The sequence below is a fragment of the Ranitomeya imitator genome, unplaced genomic scaffold (assembly GCF_032444005.1).
Source record: "Ranitomeya imitator isolate aRanImi1 unplaced genomic scaffold, aRanImi1.pri SCAFFOLD_325, whole genome shotgun sequence".
Taxonomy (NCBI): Eukaryota; Metazoa; Chordata; class Amphibia; order Anura; family Dendrobatidae; genus Ranitomeya; species Ranitomeya imitator.
In genome coordinates this window covers 611,375-631,922 of record NW_027193546.1, presented here as the reverse complement: position 1 = coordinate 631,922, position 20,548 = coordinate 611,375, and the positions used below count along the sequence as shown (strand labels likewise).

At 49.8% G+C, this 20,548-nt stretch overlaps 4 protein-coding genes across 5 annotated transcripts; all 4 read left to right on the top strand.

The window, feature by feature from the left end:
- Positions 1 to 77: 77 nt before the first annotated feature.
- Positions 78 to 7,881, top strand: LOC138653683 (histone H2A type 1-like). Its single transcript, XM_069743288.1, has 2 exons — positions 78 to 130; positions 7,511 to 7,881. Exons 1-2 carry the CDS (start codon positions 103 to 105, stop codon positions 7,879 to 7,881), a joined length of 399 nt encoding a protein of 132 aa, XP_069599389.1. The 5' UTR covers positions 78 to 102.
- LOC138653690 (histone H2B 1.1-like) lies at positions 2,896 to 3,276 on the top strand. Its single transcript, XM_069743296.1, has one exon. The coding sequence runs from the start codon at positions 2,896 to 2,898 to the stop codon at positions 3,274 to 3,276; it is 381 nt and encodes a 126-aa protein (XP_069599397.1).
- Positions 7,882 to 13,177: 5,296 nt separating the features above from the next.
- Positions 13,178 to 13,558, top strand: LOC138653693 (histone H2B 1.1-like). Its single transcript, XM_069743300.1, has one exon. The coding sequence runs from the start codon at positions 13,178 to 13,180 to the stop codon at positions 13,556 to 13,558; it is 381 nt and encodes a 126-aa protein (XP_069599401.1).
- A 4,167-nt stretch (positions 13,559 to 17,725) lies between these two features.
- Positions 17,726 to 19,837, top strand: LOC138653713 (histone H2A type 1). Of its 2 annotated transcripts, XM_069743324.1 has the most exons (2): positions 17,726 to 18,131; positions 19,676 to 19,837. In XM_069743324.1, the coding sequence occupies exons 1-2, from the start codon at positions 17,765 to 17,767 to the stop codon at positions 19,750 to 19,752; spliced, it is 444 nt and encodes a 147-aa protein (XP_069599425.1). In that variant the 5' UTR covers positions 17,726 to 17,764; the 3' UTR covers positions 19,753 to 19,837. The 2 variants fall into 2 exon arrangements, with proteins under 2 accessions (XP_069599425.1, XP_069599426.1); XM_069743325.1 differs by lacking the exon at positions 19,676 to 19,837 and having other exon boundaries at positions 17,726 to 18,157.
- Positions 19,838 to 20,548: the final 711 nt, after the last annotated feature.

Here is a 20,548-nt window from a genome sequence, read left to right as displayed (position 1 = left end):
AGTGCGTCATCTCTGCAGTTCTCTCTCTGGTCCATTCTCCCTCCATATAAAGGTGCAGTCCCTGAGGCTCAGGAATCAGTTTTTGCTCATTAACTGCAGAAAATGTCTGGTCGCGGCAAAGGAGGAAAAGGTCTCGGGAAGGGCGGCGCCAAACGGCACAGGAAGGTGCTCCGTGATAACATCCAGGGCATCACCAAGCCTGCCATCCGCCGTCTAGCTCGCAGAGGAGGCGTCAAGCGCATCTCCGGCCTCATCTATGAGGAGACTCGCGGTGTCCTGAAAGTCTTCCTGGAGAACGTGATCCGTGACGCCGTCACCTACACCGAGCACGCCAAGAGGAAGACCGTCACCGCCATGGACGTGGTGTACGCGCTCAAGCGCCAGGGCCGCACTCTCTACGGCTTCGGAGGTTAATTGTGTTCTCTTCTGTCTTCACAACCCAAAGGCTCTTTTCAGAGCCACCCACATCTTCTAAGTGAGAGGCTGCACCTGACTGCTAGGATCTCATTTCTCTGCTGTGGTGATGTCGCTGTAATGTTAGTAGAACACTCATCGGTGCCGAATTTACGCTCCGAATACTGAATAGTCGAAAACTACCATCGGCCAAATAATTGTGGGGAATGGTAATTCTGACCCTGATCCGCAGTTCGGTAACGTCCTCTGATGCCGTTTTTGGGCGGATGGTTCTGTCGCTGCTTTTGGTTGTGAGACCTATTTGCAAATCCTGTTTTGTACCCGACGGATTCCGTGTGTGTATGATCTGGGAGTAGGGTCTCTTTAACCATATTCCCACACATTCAGTTTCCGAAGGATATCCTGACGTGGAAAGGCTTATTGGAAGCAGATCTCTCTACAGCTCTAATCAGGGGGTGTTCCGGGCGGTTTCCAAATGTAGGTTAATATTCTGTCTAGACATTTAAGATCCTGTTCTTATTGGGCGCTGATTGATTAGTATCCGGCTCAGCGTCTCTGCAGGGCAAAATATCCCCTGTGCGGCTGCCTGTAGTACCGGCCTCAGCCTGGGACGTGCTAGTTGTATGCTCCCGGGTCCTGACATACTGGGGCCGTGTCTGCTCCCCCGTCTTTCACCGCGGACTTCGGGTGATGCGGTTTCTACTCATTGACCTACAAAGATAACATGGATTCATGGGGGATATATATCCGCACTGGGCCGCAGTGATAATTTCCTGATCAGATCCGTGTACAGGGAATGTGGCTGTAAGAGGCAGCTGGATAGATGGACGCCCTGTGTACCGGGTACGGAGGCTCCTGTGTGATGACCAAGTCCTGGACACTAATGTGTCGGATGGATGTCGCCTCTGAAGACTATTATAACCTCCTCAGAATAATAATGGCGACTGATCCTCGTGTTTGGGGGCAGACAGTTGGGAGGACAGGACCCGGTATTATCAGCGGGGTAGAGCTGCTCCCACCGGTATACACAGCGATCGCCGCTCCAGCAGAGGGGCCGGTAATAATCCGACGGACAAAGAAAAGCGATTGAGCGGGAAATTCAAAACCAGCAACGGATCTGTAATCAGCCAATGAGCGAGAGACATCCACAGGCGCCGACCAATCCCAGATACAGGAACATCCGCCCCCATTAACTCCTTAGTGTCCGTGTGTGCTGACCCCCACTACTCACTCGCTTTATAGAAGCGGCGACTTCCCCCACCCGAGACCCGGCAGCGTCACATCAGGCTCCGGGCAGAACATAGGAGACTTGTCTCAGTCAGGCTGTGATAGGATCAGCGCGGACACCACAGGGGATCTGCACAGGATAATACGCGGGTGAGTGAGGAGCCGCCTCCTGTGCAGATGGAGCGGAGGAGAAACACTGACAGGGATTAACCCCTCACCCGCCAGACTGTCAGTGCAAATTGAGTGTCGCTCGCAGAACTGAGCCTCGGAATAATCTGCAGATAGCTGGAAATTAGCCCTTATTGAAGGAGGACTTTGTGCAGTGATTGGGACAGATAATGGCCGTTTCCTCGTAGATCCAGGAAGCGGCTAGTCTGCTGTGCCAGGACTGTAAACTCCGCTCCTCCACATCTGTCCACACACTCAAAGGCTCTTCTAAGAGCCCCCACATCCTCCTCCTAAGAGCCGCACCGCTGATCACACTGATGGTTCACACTGCACCAGGCGGTATATAGAGGTCACTATACACGATCCGTGCTCCACTGTACTGCGGTCACCACAGAGCAGAGATTCGTGGCTGAAGTGACTGATCCGGCTTCATGTTACTGAGATCACACACAGGAGGGATAAGTGCAGTTTATACAGTGGACACAGCTCCTGAGGGAAGCCGGCTCTTCCTAGAAAACTGGGTGCGGCTACTAACGAAACATCTCACTGAATTCACAGGGTTTGCAGTCCTGGCACAGCTGACTAGCTGGGGTTTCCAGCACCATCTGGAGATATTACTGCACTATACGGAGTGTAACATGTCGGGCGCTGTACTGTAACTGCCTGCATAATGTGGCACAGTCATTTGTCAGTAGGTTGCAGTATATGGGGGTACTCTGCACTATTCAGATGAATAACAGCACTATGAAGGGTAAATAGAACATGAACACATACAGCGCTATATGAGGGTGCACTGCGGTATATGGAGCTTCACAGCACTATTTAGATGTATAGAGCATTATACAGGGTTTTACATCGCTATACAGCATCCCCGCTGCAAAGATGAAGCAATGATTTGGGAAACCACCAATCAGCTGCAGTGGGCGGAGCGTCTAACGTTCTCGTTGGTCACATGACTTCATCACCCAATAGAACGGCGGTCTGACAGCAGTGCTCATCTGCATGGCCGGGCTATAAATTCCGCCGCTCTTGGAGGCGCAGGATCATTATTCTTCTCACTTGTGCTGGGACCGGTTTGTTGTTATCATGCCTGATCCCGCTAAGTCTGCGCCTGCGCCCAAGAAGGGCTCCAAGAAAGCCGTGACTAAGACTCAGAAGAAGGACGGCAAGAAGCGGAGGAAGAGCAGGAAGGAGAGCTACGCCATCTACGTGTACAAGGTGCTGAAGCAGGTCCACCCCGACACCGGCATCTCCTCCAAGGCCATGGGCATCATGAACTCTTTCGTCAACGACATCTTCGAGCGCATCGCAGGGGAAGCCTCCCGCCTGGCTCACTACAACAAGCGCTCCACCATCACCTCCCGGGAGATCCAGACCGCTGTGCGCCTGCTGCTGCCCGGAGAGCTGGCCAAGCACGCCGTGTCCGAGGGCACCAAGGCCGTCACCAAGTACACCAGCGCCAAGTGATCGGCTCCGTGCTCCGCTCCTCACCCCAAAGGCTCTTCTAAGAGCCACCCACACCCTCCCTATAAGAGCCACCTACACCCTCACTATAAGAGCCACCCACACTGCTCCGGTGTCCTCTCCCGTCTCCCCGAGGTGTCTGCTCGCTCCGCCCTGGGCTCTGCGCCTGGTGACGAGGGAGATGGTGAGAAAATCTCAGGAATTATCTGGGCATTGCTCAGCGAGTTGATGTGTATTCAGGGACTTCTTATTTAACTCCTTGCTGCACAGATCTCGGCATTCTGGGGTCTCGTTTATTAGTTCATTACTCTCGTTTCTCAGGTAACAGGAGCCATTTGTGGTGGAGTTGATCTAGAGCCTAATCTGGATTCTTTTTACAGTGTAAGTGACGTCAGACTCATTACATTTAGAAGCGGCGGGAAATTCAAACCCCCAACCGTCCTGTGTTCAGCCAATCAGCAGAGGGAGGAGCTAATGTTTCCAATGGTAACACGTTTACGGTTCCCGCTTTTTTCCGTCTTTTGTCTTCATATAACACCTGGTCCCAGGACCGATATCGGGAAATCTGCTTGTGTTGAGCGATCATTGGTCTCTTACATCCCACACAGGAATCTGCAGATTTCCAGGTTAGCGGCGCTGTATCCGCTCCGGTTTCCTCTCATGGATATAGAGAATGATGTTCTCCACATGCTGTGATGTTCCCGTGTGTCTGACCTGGAGACGATCAGATCGTCCCTTTCCCGTCACAATCCGTATTATGGAGACGATATACTGGTCAGGGACATATCCTACAAGAGACATTTCAGGGAAGACCAATTCTGCCCTTCCCAGCAGATCCCACCATGTCTCCCCATTACAGATCAGTCCTACGGCTGCAGGCAGGAGGTCTGTGATGGGAAATGTAGGATCATGTGTAGAAGATTGCGGAGTGTCCCTGCTCAGAACATTACCCTGTGGTGTCAGGATCTCACAGGTCAGGCAGTTACATTATCGGCCGTCACATCCTCCTCACAGGATCCCTGCTCAGTTACTGATCGTCCTTCTGTTCTATCACTTTTCCTCCCCCGCTTCATCTAGTGTCAGGACTGGCGGCTCTCGGGCAATATTATTATTTATTATTATAGCTTTACATGTGAGGAGGGGTATACATAATAACAGGTACAATGATCTTGAACAATACAAGTCATAACTGGTACAGGAGGAGAGAGGACCCTGCCCACGAGGGCTCGCAATCTACAATGGATGGATGAGGATACAGTAGGTGAAGGTAGAGCTGGTCGATCAGTGGTGGTTACTGCAGGTTGTAGGCTTGTCGGAAGAGGTGGGTCTTTAGGCTCTTTTTGAAGGTTTCCATGGTAGGTGAGAGTCTGATGTGTTGTGGTAGAGGGTTCCAGAGTAGGGGTGATGCGCAAGAGAAATCTTGTATGCGATTGTGGGAAGAGGAGATAAGAGGGGAGTAGAGAAGGAGATCTTGTGAGGATCGGAGGTTGCAGGAAAGTACCGGGAGAGGAGGTCACAGATGTATAAAGGAGACATTTTGTGGATGGCTTTGTATGTCATGGTTAGGCTTTTGTACTGGAGTCTCTGGGTAATGGGGAGCCAGTGAAGGGATTGACAGAGGGGAGAGGCCGGGGAATAGCGGGGGACAGGTTGGTTAGTCGGGCAGGAGAGTTTAGAATAGATAGGAGGGGTGCGAGAGTGTTAGAGGGGAGGCCACAGAGCAGGAGGTTACAGTAGTCCAGGCGGGAGATGATGAGGGCATAGACTAGGGTTTTTGCAGATTCTTGGTTTAGAAATCTACAGATCCTTGAAATATTTTGAGTTGAAGGCGGCAGGAAGTGGAAAGGGCTTGGATATGAGGTTTGAAGGAGAGATGAGTGTCAAGGATTACCCCGAGGCAGCGAACTTGGACTGAGGAGAGTGGGCAGCCGTTTCCTGTAATGGATAGGTTCGTTGGGGGGTTGCGTGTGATGTGGGAAAGACAATGAATTCTGTTTTGCCCACATGTAGAAGTTCCGAGAATGTGGAGGGGAACAACGAATCATGGGAGAAATATCCCAATACAATTGCAGGATAGGATCCTCTAGCACTAGATGTAATAATGTAAAACGAATGCCATAGATCTCATAGGGTTAATATGACGTGAGATAAAACCACTGCAGTGCAGAGAGATCCGATCACAAGTCTGACTGTAAGATGCCCCAAGTACTGGTGACTCCCATCACAGCACAAATGCGGTTTCTTCTTATTGATATATAAAATAAATAGAACACGGAATTACAGGGAAATGGGCTGTACAGTAATATTCTCCTGATCAGATCCGTGTGGGGTGAATAGGGCAGCGAATATTCACAGGGAATGTGGCTGTCTGAGGCAGCTGGATAGATGGACGCCCTGTGTACCGGGTACGGAGACTCCTATGTGATGACCACGTCCCGGACACTAATGTTTCGGATGGATGGCGCCTATGAAGGTTATTATAACCTCCCCAGAGTAATAATGGCGACCGATCCCCGCCCGTGTTTGGGGGCATGAACAAGGATAATGGTGTGCACTCAGGTCAAGGACACGGAGGTGCTGGTAAAACAGACCGTGTGGTCAAGTTAATAGTAGAAGAAAAAATACCGCACACTCGAAACTGGTATGATGCAAAAGGTATATGCCAGATTTATTCACGAAAACAAGTCAACAATTGCCACTGTGATAATTCGTAGATAGAAACCCGACGTTTCGACCCTCCCGGGTCTTATTCATGGGGTTACTAGGAAAGCAAATAAACAGTATAAGTAACTGTATGTGACATAACATTATATGTAATAGAAAACGAATAAGAACAAAAAAGACAAAATAATAAACATACACCAAAATATAAAATATAATATGTACAATATTTACAAGGCAACCAGAGGCGATGAAGGGAATACTGTCCGGAGCAGCGAAAAGTAAGAGTCTGTGGATGCCAATGTAGAAGATAGTTGTGTTTCAATTGCTCTAATACTGTCCTTTGTTTCCGTAATAGCCTTTTGTAGAAATTCAATGGTCAGAATAATGATGTCTAAAGAACATTTATTTAGTATTCTCTTGTATTTGTCACAGTAATCGGGATCTTCAGAAAAAAGTGTTGGGCGCAGGTTGCACCTAAGACCTCTCGGGATCTTGCCCTGTTTATGATGTTCTGCCAAAGTTATGCAGTGTAAATCATATGAGATTAATTTTCGTCGCTCCTTCTCGTAGTCCCTCGTCCTCAACTCATGGGGAGGGGTTTTCAAGAATTCACTTGAGTTTGAAACTTGCGATAAGATGCTGGAACTGGTTGCGTCGTCGTATGCGAAGATGTCAGACGTCATCTGGTAAACCGGTGCTACACCAAGCAAAAAATCACATGAACAAGGATAATGGTGTGCACTCAGGTCAAGGACACGGAGGTGTTTGGGGGCAGACAGCTGGGATGACAGGACCCGGTATTATCAGCGATCGCCGCTCCAGCACAGGGGCCGGTAATAAACCCGACGGACAAAGAGCAGAAACTGAGCGGGGAATTCAAAACCAGCAACGGATCTGTAATCAGCCAATGAGCGAGAGACATCCGCAGGCGCCGACCAATCCCAGATACAGGAATATCCGCCTCCATTTAACTCCTCAGTGTCCGTGTGTGCTGACCCCCCACTACACACTCGCTTTACAGAAGCGGCGACTTCCCCCACCCGAGACCCGGCAGCGTCACATCAGGCTCCGGGCAGAACATAGGAGACTTGTCTCAGTCAGGCTGTGATAGTATAAGCGCGGACACCACAGGGGATCTGCACAGGATAATAAGCGGGTGAGTGAGGAGCCTCCTCCTGACAGGAATTAACCCCTCACCCGCCAGACTGTCAGTGCAATATATGGCTGATAGAAGACACAAGTCCAACAAGTGCAAACAACAAGTCAACAGAATATTTCTGCATTTCCTTCTGCTCCAGGACAGATATCTGTTTTCACCCCTTATCTATTCTGTCCAAAGCGAACGTTTTCTATTGGGTGAGAAACTCATTTGAGAAAGGAGCAATAATAAGCTCCGCCCTCTGTAGCTCATTGGTGGATCTCCAATACTCTTCTCCATTTTCATCTTCAGATCCGTCCAACGACAGGAGAGGAGGGCGGAGCAACGGACTATATAAGGCGACACAGCACAGACTCTTCTCTACACGATTTTCCGTCATTAGTTATCGGCATCATGTCTGGACGCGGCAGCAAGGAGGAAAGGTCCGTGCTAAGGCCAAGACCCGCTCATCCCGGGCAGGACTGCAGTTCCCAGTCGGCCGTGTGCACAGGCTTCTCCGCAAGGGCAACTACGCTGAGAGAGTCGGCGCCGGCGCTCCGGTCTATCTGGCCGCTGTGCTGGAGTATCTGACCGCTGAGATCCTGGAATTGGCCGGCAATGCTGCCCGGGACAACAAGAAGACCCGCATCATCCCCCGTCACCTGCAGCTGGCGGTGCGCAATGACGAGGAGCTGAACAGGCTGCTGGGTGGGGTGACCATTGCCCAGGGGGGCGTCCTGCCCAACATCCAGGCCGTGCTGCTGCCCAAGAAGACCGAGAGCAGCAAGGCGAGCAAGAGCAAGTGAGCGCTGCCGCCAATCTCTACAAAACCAAAGGCTCTTCTAAGAGCCACCCACACCGTCACCACAAGAGCCGGCGCCGCCTATCTCGGGGGTCCTCGCATGAGGCTGATAGTTCATACACCATTGCCGCCATTGTTGGTGCACATATCCACAGAATAACAGGAGATGAATGGGTCAATCCCACATGAAGTCTCAGACCCTCAGGTGGAGTGTCGTCTGCCAAGCTCGCAGGAAATGTCCCCTCCTTAGTGTCTGATACTCCGCGGTGAGGTCTACATGTAGTTAGCAGGTCCCGCAGTAAGGGGGTGGGGGATGGTTGTCGCTATCAGTGACCTGTAACAATCCTCCGGAGATTATGAGCGGGGAATTCAAATTCCCCAACGGATTCTGTGATCAGACAATGAGCGAGAAACCTTGGTAACGCTCAGCCTTCAGTGATGTACATAGTAACATAGTTAGTAAGGCCGAAAAAAGACATCTGTCCATCCAGTTCAGCCCACACTCCATCACAACAAATCCCCAGATCTACGTCCCTCTACAGAACCTAATTGTATGATACAATATTGTTCTGCTCCAGGAAGACATCCAGGCCTCTCTTGAACCCCTCGACTGAGTTCGCCATCACCACCTCCTCAGGCAAGCAATTCCAGATTCTCACTGCCCTAACAGTAAAGAATCCTCTTCTATGTTGGTGGAAAAACCTTCTCTCCTCCAGACGCAAAGTCCCTGCTTCTCCGATGGTCTCTGGTGCCGGCAACTTGTTCCTGTGTTCGTCATGGTACCGCTCATTAAAGTAATGAATATGCGCTCCACGCCTGTGGGAGTGGAGCCACGTATGTATTCATTACTTTGTTTAGTGGTCACGTGGTACCACTCATTACAGGAAGAGATGCAGGCGCCAGAGACTATCTGAGAAGCAGAGACCGCGCCAGTATGAGGTGAGTATGATGTGCCAGCCGCCGACCCCCTGGTACAATGACTCCAGTATAAGACGAGAGGGGCACTTTCAGCCTAAAAAAAATGGCTGCAAATCTCAGATTATACTCGAATGTATAAGGTAAATGCCTCTGGCACTATAGAGGGCGATGTAGTAAGGATTATTTTTCAGTTACACTGGTGTTTAACCCTCTTGCTGCCTGTACAGTTTTTACATTAAAGCAATGAATTAAAAAAAAACACCAACAAACTAATTTGTACTTTACAATTATGAGCAGGTTCCTGTAATTTTGCATTAAAGCATGATATTTTATATAAAAAAAAATGCATAAAAATGTCTTTCTGGGTTGTAATTGGTACATGAGGTAACGGCATAAATGAAGTACCATCATCTGGTGATTAAATGATGGGAAATCTCTTCTAATTTCACTTGCTTCTTTCGTCCTTCCAAATTTCCATTTATGGAAGTTCTTCATCAGAAAATGAACAAATGTCTATCATTGCATTACGCTGAGGTTGGGACGCTCTGGGGGTATCACATCCACAGGAAGGATATAATGGAACTAGAGAGAGTACAAAGGAGGCCAACAAAATTAATAAAGGGAATGGGAGAACTACAATACCCAGATAGGTTAGCGAAATTAGGATTATTTAGTCTAGAAAAAAGACGGGGCGATCTAATAACCATGTATAAGTATATAAGGGGACAATACAAATATCTCGCTGAGGATCTGTTTATACCAAGGAAGGTGACGGGCACAAGGGGGCATTCTTTGCGTCTGGAAGAGAGAAGGTTTTTCCACCAACATAGAAGAGGATTCTTTACTGTTAGGGCAGTGAGAATCTGGAATTGCTTGCCTGAGGAGGTGGTGATGGCGAACTCAGTCGAGGGGTTCAAGAGAGGCCTGGATGTCTTCCTGGAGCAGAACAATATTGTATCATACAATTATTAGGTTCTGTAGAAGGACGTAGATCTGGGGATTTATTATGATGGAATATAGGCTGAACTGGAAGGACAAATGTATTTTTTCGGCCTTACTAACTATGTTACTATGTTACATTGTATAGGGGATAACTGTGGGTGCATCAAAGTGTGTGTGTGTGTGTGTGGGGGGGGGACTTAGGGCATCATACTGTTTGGGGAGTTACTGGGGGTATTATACCCCCACACAGTAACTGTGGGGACATCCTGCTGTGTGGGTATCTTACTGTGTAGGAGGCATCATACTGTGTGGAGGGTAACTGGGGGCATCATCTGTTGTGGAAGATATGATCCACCATGATCTGGAACAGTAATGACAATATTTAGGATACCCTCAATCATAAGGGAAGGAAATTACACATAATAGAAGCTGGAAAGATAATTGCAGAAACTGAGCAATGAGCGGGAAAATCAAACTTCCCTACAGTTTAGTATTTAGCCAATCAGCAGAGAAAGGGAGGAGCTAATGTAGATTCTGTAAGCCCCCTCCCGGAAGTGCGTCATCTCTGCAGTTCTCTCTCTGGTCCATTCTCCCTCCATATAAAGGTGCAGTCCCTGAGGCTCAGGAATCAGTTTTTGCTCATTAACTGCAGAAAATGTCTGGTCGCGGCAAAGGAGGAAAAGGTCTCGGGAAGGGCGGCGCCAAACGGCACAGGAAGGTGCTCCGTGATAACATCCAGGGCATCACCAAGCCTGCCATCCGCCGTCTAGCTCGCAGAGGAGGCGTCAAGCGCATCTCCGGCCTCATCTATGAGGAGACTCGCGGTGTCCTGAAAGTCTTCCTGGAGAACGTGATCCGTGACGCCGTCACCTACACCGAGCACGCCAAGAGGAAGACCGTCACCGCCATGGACGTGGTGTACGCGCTCAAGCGCCAGGGCCGCACTCTCTACGGCTTCGGAGGTTAATTGTGTTCTCTTCTGTCTTCACAACCCAAAGGCTCTTTTCAGAGCCACCCACATCTTCTAAGTGAGAGGCTGCACCTGACTGCTAGGATCTCATTTCTCTGCTGTGGTGATGTCGCTGTAATGTTAGTAGAACACTCATCGGTGCCGAATTTACGCTCCGAATACTGAATAGTCGAAAACTACCATCGGCCAAATAATTGTGGGGAATGGTAATTCTGACCCTGATCCGCAGTTCGGTAACGTCCTCTGATGCCGTTTTTGGGCGGATGGTTCTGTCGCTGCTTTTGGTTGTGAGACCTATTTGCAAATCCTGTTTTGTACCCGACGGATTCCGTGTGTGTATGATCTGGGAGTAGGGTCTCTTTAACCATATTCCCACACATTCAGTTTCCGAAGGATATCCTGACGTGGAAAGGCTTATTGGAAGCAGATCTCTCTACAGCTCTAATCAGGGGGTGTTCCGGGCGGTTTCCAAATGTAGGTTAATATTCTGTCTAGACATTTAAGATCCTGTTCTTATTGGGCGCTGATTGATTAGTATCCGGCTCAGCGTCTCTGCAGGGCAAAATATCCCCTGTGCGGCTGCCTGTAGTACCGGCCTCAGCCTGGGACGTGCTAGTTGTATGCTCCCGGGTCCTGACATACTGGGGCCGTGTCTGCTCCCCCGTCTTTCACCGCGGACTTCGGGTGATGCGGTTTCTTCTCATTGACCTACAAAGATAACATGGATTCATGGGGGATATATATCCGCACTGGGCCGCAGTGATAATTTCCTGATCAGATCCGTGTACAGGGAATGTGGCTGTAAGAGGCAGCTGGATAGATGGACGCCCTGTGTACCGGGTACGGAGGCTCCTGTGTGATGACCAAGTCCTGGACACTAATGTGTCGGATGGATGTCGCCTCTGAAGACTATTATAACCTCCTCAGAATAATAATGGCGACTGATCCCCGTGTTTGGGGGCAGACAGTTGGGAGGACAGGACCCGGTATTATCAGCGGGGTAGAGCTGCTCCCACCGGTATACACAGCGATCGCCGCTCCAGCAGAGGGGCCGGTAATAATCCGACGGACAAAGAAAAGCGATTGAGCGGGAAATTCAAAACCAGCAACGGATCTGTAATCAGCCAATGAGCGAGAGACATCCACAGGCGCCGACCAATCCCAGATACAGGAACATCCGCCCCCATTAACTCCTTAGTGTCCGTGTGTGCTGACCCCCACTACTCACTCGCTTTATAGAAGCGGCGACTTCCCCCACCCGAGACCCGGCAGCGTCACATCAGGCTCCGGGCAGAACATAGGAGACTTGTCTCAGTCAGGCTGTGATAGGATCAGCGCGGACACCACAGGGGATCTGCACAGGATAATACGCGGGTGAGTGAAGAGCCGCCTCCTGTGCAGATGGAGCGGAGGAGAAACACTGACAGGGATTGACCCCTCACCCGCCAGACTGTCAGTGCAAATTGAGTGTCGCTCGCAGAACTCAGCCTCGGAATAATCTGCAGATAGCTGGAAATTAGCCCTTATTGAAGGAGGACTTTGTGCAGTGATTGGGACAGATAATGGCCGTTTCCTCGTAGATCCAGGAAGCGGCTAGTCTGCTGTGCCAGGACTGTAAACTCCGCTCCTCCACATCTGTCCACACACTCAAAGGCTCTTCTAAGAGCCCCCACATCCTCCTCCTAAGAGCCGCACCGCTGATCACACTGATGGTTCACACTGCACCAGGCGGTATATAGAGGTCACTATACACGATCCGTGCTCCACTGTACTGCGGTCACCACAGAGCAGAGATTCGTGGCTGAAGTGACTGATCCGGCTTCATGTTACTGAGATCACACACAGGAGGGATAAGTGCAGTTTATACAGGGGACACAGCTCCTGAGGGAAGCCGGCTCTTCCTAGAAAACTGGGTGCGGCTACTACCGAAACATCTCACTGAATTCACAGGGTTTGCAGTCCTGGCACAGCTGACTAGCTGGGGTTTCCAGCACCATCTGGAGATATTACTGCACTATACGGAGTGTAACATGTCGAGCGCTGTACTGTAACTGCCTGCATAATGTGGCACAGTCATTTGTCAGTAGGTTGCAGTATATGGGGGTACTCTGCACTATTCAGATGAATAACAGCACTATGAAGGGTAAATAGAACATGAACACATACAGCGCTATATGAGGGTGCACTGCGGTATATGGAGCTTCACAGCACTATTTAGATGTATAGAGCATTATACAGGGTTTTGCATCGCTATACAGCATCCCCGCTGCAAAGATGAAGCAATGATTTGGGAAACCACCAATCAGCTGCAGTGGTCTAACGTTCTCGTTGGTCACATGACTTCATCACCCAATAGAACGGCGGTCTGACAGCAGTGCTCATCTGCATGGCCGGGCTATAAATTCCGCCGCTCTTGGAGGCGCAGGATCATTATTCTTCTCACTTGTACTGAGACCGGTTTGTTGTTATCATGCCTGATCCCGCCAAGTCTGCGCCTGCGCCCAAGAAGGGCTCCAAGAAAGCCGTGACTAAGACTCAGAAGAAAGACGGCAAGAAGCGGAGGAAGAGCAGGAAGGAGAGCTACGCCATCTACGTGTACAAGGTGCTGAAGCAGGTCCACCCCGACACTGGCATCTCCTCCAAGGCCATGGGCATCATGAACTCCTTCGTCAACGACATCTTCGAGCGCATCGCAGGGGAAGCCTCCCGCCTGGCTCACTACAACAAGCGCTCCACCATCACCTCCCGGGAGATCCAGACCGCCGTGCGCCTGCTGCTGCCCGGAGAGCTGGCCAAGCACGCCGTGTCCGAGGGCACCAAGGCCGTCACCAAGTACACCAGCGCCAAGTGATCGGCTCCGTGCTCCGCTCCTCACCCCAAAGGCTCTTCTAAGAGCCACCCACACCCTCACTATAAGAGCCACCCACACTGCTCCGGTGTCCTCTCCCGTCTCCCCGAGGTGTCTGCTCGCTCCGCCCGGGGCTCTGCGCCTGGTGACGAGGGAGATGGTGAGAAAATCTCAGGAATAATCTGGGCATTGCTCAGCGAGTTGATGTGTATTCAGGGACTTCTTATTTAACTCCTTGCTGCACAGATCTCGGCATTCTGGGGTCTCGTTTATTAGTTCATTACTCTCGTTTCTCAGGTAACAGGAGCCATTTGTGGTGGAGTTGATCTAGAGCCTAATCTGGATTCTTTTTACAGTGTAAGTGACGTCATTACATTTAGAAGCGGCGGGAAATTCAAACCCCCAACCGTCCTGTGTTCAGCCAATCAGCAGAGGGAGGAGCTAATGTTTCCAATGGTAACACGTTTACGGTTCCCGCTTTTTTCCGTCTTTTGTCTTCATATAACACCTGGTCCCAGGACCGATATCGGGAAATCTGCTTGTGTTGAGCGATCATTGGTCTCTTACATCCCACACAGGAATCTGCAGATTTCCAGGTTAGCGGCGCTGTATCCGCTCCGGTTTCCTCTCATGGATATAGAGAATGATTCGTGTTCTCCACATGCTGTGATGTTCCCGTGTGTCTGACCTGGAGACGATCAGATCGTCCCTTTCCCGTCACAATCCGTATTGTTGAGACGATATACTGGTCAGGGACATATCCTACAAGAGACATTTCAGGGAAGACCAATTCTGCCCTTCCCAGCAGATCCCACCATGTCTCCCCATTACAGATCAGTCCTACGGCTGCAGGCAGGAGGTCTGTGATGGGAAATGTAGGATCATGTGTAGAAGATTGCGGAGTGTCCCTGCTCAGAACATTACCCTGTGGTGTCAGGATCTCACAGGTCAGGCAGTTACATTATCGGCCGTCACATCCTCCTCACAGGATCCCTGCTCAGTTACTGATCGTCCTTCTGTTCTATCACTTTTCTTCCCCCGCTTCATCTAGTGTCAGGACTGGCGGCTCTCGGGCAATATTATTATTTATTATTATAGCGCCATTTATTCCATGGCGCTTTACATGTGAGGAGGGGTATACATAATAACAGGTACAATGATCTTGAACAATACAAGTCATAACTGGTACAGGAGGAGAGAGGACCCTGCCCACGAGGGCTCGCAATCTACAATGGATGGATGAGGATACAGTAGGTGAAGGTAGAGCTGGTCGATCAGTGGTGGTTACTGCAGGTTGTAGGCTTGTCGGAAGAGGTGGGTCTTTAGGCTCTTTTTGAAGGTTTCCATGGTAGGTGAGAGTCTGATGTGTTGTGGTAGAGGGTTCCAGAGTAGGGGTGATGCGCAAGAGAAATCTTGTATGCGATTGTGGGAAGAGGAGATAAGAGGGGAGTAGAGAAGGAGATCTTGTGAGGATCGGAGGTTGCAGGAAAGTACCGGGAGAGGAGGTCACAGATGTATAAAGGAGACATTTTGTGGATGGCTTTGTATGTCATGGTTAGGCTTTTGTACTGGAGTCTCTGGGTAATGGGGAGCCAGTGAAGGGATTGACAGAGGGGAGAGGCCGGGGAATAGCGGGGGACAGGTTGGTTAGTCGGGCAGGAGAGTTTAGAATAGATAGGAGGGGTGCGAGAGTGTTAGAGGGGAGGCCACAGAGCAGGAGGTTACAGTAGTCCAGGCGGGAGATGATGAGGGCATAGACTAGGGTTTTTGCAGATTCTTGGTTTAGAAATCTACAGATCCTTGAAATATTTTGAGTTGAAGGCGGCAGGAAGTGGAAAGGGCTTGGATATGAGGTTTGAAGGAGAGATGAGTGTCAAGGATTACCCCGAGGCAGCGAACTTGGACTGAGGAGAGTGGGCAGCCGTTTCCTGTAATGGATAGGTTCGTTGGGGGGTTGCGTGTGATGTGGGAAAGACAATGAATTCTGTTTTGCCCACATGTAGAAGTTCCGAGAATGTGGAGGGGAACAACGAATCATGGGAGAAATATCCCAATACAATTGCAGGATAGGATCCTCTAGCACTAGATGTAATAATGTAAAACGAATGCCATAGATCTCATAGGGTTAATATGACGTGAGATAAAACCACTGCAGTGCAGAGAGATCCGATCACAAGTCTGACTGTAAGATGCCCCAAGTACTGGTGACTCCCATCACAGCACAAATGCGGTTTCTTCTTATTGATATATAAAATAAATAGAACACGGAATTACAGGGAAATGGGCTGTACAGTAATATTCTCCTGATCAGATCCGTGTGGGGTGAATAGGGCAGCGAATATTCACAGGGAATGTGGCTGTCTGAGGCAGCTGGATAGATGGACGCCCTGTGTACCGGGTACGGAGACTCCTATGTGATGACCACGTCCCGGACACTAATGTTTCGGATGGATGGCGCCTATGAAGGTTATTATAACCTCCCCAGAGTAATAATGGCGACCGATCCCCGCCCGTGTTTGGGGGCATGAACAAGGATAATGGTGTGCACTCAGGTCAAGGACACGGAGGTGCTGGTAAAACAGACCGTGTGGTCAAGTTAATAGTAGAAGAAAAAATACCGCACACTCGAAACTGGTATGATGCAAAAGGTATATGCCAGATTTATTCACGAAAACAAGTCAACAATTGCCACTGTGATAATTCGTAGATAGAAACCCGACGTTTCGACCCTCCCGGGTCTTATTCATGGGGTTACTAGGAAAGCAAATAAACAGTATAAGTAACTGTATGTGACATAACATTATATGTAATAGAAAACGAATAAGAACAAAAAAGACAAAATAATAAACATACACCAAAATATAAAATATAATATGTACAATATTTACAAGGCAACCAGAGGCGATGAAGGGAATACTGTCCGGAGCAGCGAAAAGTAAGAGTCTGTGGATGCCAATGTAGAAGATAGTTGTGTTTCAATTGCTCTAATACTGTCCTTTGTTTCCGTAATAGCCTTTTGTAGAAATTCAATGGTCAGAATAATGATGTCTAAAGAACATTTATTTAGTATTCTCTTGTATTTGTCACAGTAATCGGGATCTTCAGAAAAAAGTGTTGGGCGCAGGTTGCACCTAAGACCTCTCGGGATCTTGCCCTGTTTATGATGTTCTGCCAAAGTTATGCAGTGTAAATCATATGAGATTAATTTTCGTCGCTCCTTCTCGTAGTCCCTCGTCCTCAACTCATGGGGAGGGGTTTTCAAGAATTCACTTGAGTTTGAAACTTGCGATAAGATGCTGGAACTGGTTGCGTCGTCGTATGCGAAGATGTCAGACGTCATCTGGTAAACCGGTGCTACACCAAGCAAAAAATCACATGAACAAGGATAATGGTGTGCACTCAGGTCAAGGACACGGAGGTGTTTGGGGGCAGACAGCTGGGATGACAGGACCCGGTATTATCAGCGATCGCCGCTCCAGCAAAGGGGCCGGTAATAAACCCGACGGACAAAGAGCAGAAACTGAGCGGGGAATTCAAAACCAGCAACGGATCTGTAATCAGCCAATGAGCGAGAGACATCCGCAGGCGCCGACCAATCCCAGATACAGGAATATCCGCCTCCATTTAACTCCTCAGTGTCCGTGTGTGCTGACCCCCCACTACACACTCGCTTTACAGAAGCGGCGACTTCCCCCACCCGAGACCCGGCAGCGTCACATCAGGCTCCGGGCAGAACATAGGAGACTTGTCTCAGTCAGGCTGTGATAGTATAAGCGCGGACACCACAGGGGATCTGCACAGGATAATAAGCGGGTGAGTGAGGAGCCTCCTCCTGACAGGAATTAACCCCTCACCCGCCAGACTGTCAGTGCAATATATGGCTGATAGAAGACACAAGTCCAACAAGTGCAAACAACAAGTCAACAGAATATTTCTGCATTTCCTTCTGCTCCAGGACAGATATCTGTTTTCACCCCTTATCTATTCTGTCCAAAGCGAACGTTTTCTATTGGGTGAGAAACTCATTTGAGAAAGGAGCAATAATAAGCTCCGCCCTCTGTAGCTCATTGGTGGATCTCCAATACTCTTCTCCATTTTCATCTTCAGATCCGTCCAACGACAGGAGAGGAGGGCGGAGCAACGGACTATATAAGGCGACACAGCACAGACTCTTCTCTACACGATTTTCCGTCATTAGTTATCGGCATCATGTCTGGACGCGGCAAACAAGGAGGAAAGGTCCGTGCTAAGGCCAAGACCCGCTCATCCCGGGCAGGACTGCAGTTCCCAGTCGGCCGTGTGCACAGGCTTCTCCGCAAGGGCAACTACGCTGAGAGAGTCGGCGCCGGCGCTCCGGTCTATCTGGCCGCTGTGCTGGAGTATCTGACCGCTGAGATCCTGGAATTGGCCGGCAATGCTGCCCGGGACAACAAGAAGACCCGCATCATCCCCCGTCACCTGCAGCTGGCGGTGCGCAATGACGAGGAGCTGAACAGGCTGCTGGGTGGGGTGACCATTGCCCAGGGGGGCGTCCTGCCCAACATCCAGGCCGTGCTGCTGCCCAAGAAGACCGAGAGCAGCAAGGCGAGCAAGAGCAAGTGAGCGCTGCCGCCAATCTCTACAAAACCAAAGGCTCTTCTAAGAGCCACCCACACCGTCACCACAAGAGCCGGCGCCGCCTATCTCGGGGGTCCTCGCATGAGGCTGATAGTTCATACACCATTGCCGCCATTGTTGGTGCACATATCCACAGAATAACAGGAGATGAATGGGTCAATCCCACATGAAGTCTCAGACCCTCAGGTGGAGTGTCGTCTGCCAAGCTCGCAGGAAATGTCCCCTCCTTAGTGTCTGATACTCCGCGGTGAGGTCTACATGTAGTTAGCAGGTCCCGCAGTAAGGGGGTGGGGGATGGTTGTCGCTATCAGTGACCTGTAACAATCCTCCGGAGATTATGAGCGGGGAATTCAAATTCCCCAACGGATTCTGTGATCAGACAATGAGCGAGAAACCTTGGTAACGCTCAGCCTTCAGTGATGTACATAGTAACATAGTTAGTAAGGCCGAAAAAAGACATTTGTCCATCCAGTTCAGCCCACACTCCATCACAACAAATCCCCAGATCTACGTCCCTCTACAGAACCTAATTGTATGATACAATATTGTTCTGCTCCAGGAAGACATCCAGGCCTCTCTTGAACCCCTCGACTGAGTTCGCCATCACCACCTCCTCAGGCAAGCAATTCCAGATTCTCACTGCCCTAACAGTAAAGAATCCTCTTCTATGTTGGTGGAAAAACCTTCTCTCCTCCAGACGCAAAGAATGCCCCCTTGTGCCGTCACCTTCCTTGGTATAAACAGATCCTCAGCGAGATATTTGTATTGTCCCCTTATATACTTATACATGGTTATTAGATCGCCCCTCAGTCGTCTTTTTTCTAGACTAAATAATCCTAATTTCGCTAATCTATCTGGGTATTGTAGTTCTCCCATCCCCTTTATTAATTTTGTTGCCCGTCTTTCCTCTCCCGTTTAACTCCTTACGTGCCGTTTTCCAGCTGATCTTTTCTTTACCAGAGTATCCACAGATGCGGCACCTTCACCCCAGGCCCCGGCAGCGCTGTGTCCCCCATACACTGCACACAATGTATACGCTTTGTATATACATATACAGGACAGGAGCTGTAGGGAACAGAACCAACACCTGTGTCCCCCCATACACTGCACACACCGGATATATATAAATACATGACAGGACCTCAAAACGCGCAGCCGTGGCTATCAGACCTCAAACAGCCCATCATTATTCTGAGGAGGTTATAATAGTCTTCAGAGGCGCCATCCACCCGAAACATTAGTGTCCAGGACGTGGTCATCACATAGGAGTCTCCGTACCCTATGTGATGACACACAGGGCGTCCATCTATCCAGCTGCCTCCTACAGCCACATTCCCTGTACACGGATCTGATCAGGAAATTATCACTGCGGCCCAGTGCGGATATATATCCCCCATAAATCTACTAATCAGCGCCCAATAAGAACAGGATATTAAATGTCTAGACAGAATATTAACCTACATTTGGAAACCGCCCTGAACACCCCCCTGATTAGAGCTGTAGAGGGATCTGCTTCGGGTAAGCCGTTTAGTCTTTCCACGTCAGGATATCCTTGGGACTATTCAGTATTCGGAGCGTAACGTTGGCACCGATGAGTGTTCTAACATTACAGCGACATCACCAAAGCAGAGAAATCAGATCCTAGCAGTCAGGTGCAGCCCTCACTTAGAAGATGTGGGTGGCTCTGAAAAGAGCCTTTGGGTTGTGAGGACAGAAGAGAACACAATTAACCTCCGAAGCCGTAGAGAGTGCGGCCCTGGCGCTTGAGCGCGTACACCACGTCCATGGCGGTGACGGTCTTCCTCTTGGCGTGCTCGGTGTAGGTGACGGCGTCACGGATCACGTTCTCCAGGAAGACTTTCAGGACACCGCGAGTCTCCTCATAGATGAGGCCGGAGATGCGCTTGACGCCTCCTCTGCGAGCTAGACGGCGGATGGCAGGCTTGGTGATGCCCTGGATGTTATCACGGAGCACCTTCCTGTGCCGCTTGGCGCCGCCCTTCCCGAGACCTTTTCCTCCTTTGCCGCGACCAGACATTTTCTTCAGTCAATGAGCAAAAACTGATTCCTGAGCCTCAGGGACTGCTCCTTTATATGGAGGAAGAATGGACCAGAGAGAGAACTGGAGAGATGACGCTATCCGGGGCGGGGCTTACAGAATCATTAGCTCCTCCCTTACTCTGCTGATTGGCTGAACACAGAACTGTTGGGAAGTTTGAATTTCCCGCCCATTGTACAGTTTCTGCAATTATTTTTCCAGCTTCTTTATTATATACAATTTCCTTCCCTGTAGCGGCAGGTATCCCGACTATTGTCATGACCATGCCAGATCAGAGTGGATCATACTCTCCACAATGTATGATGCCCCCACAGTTA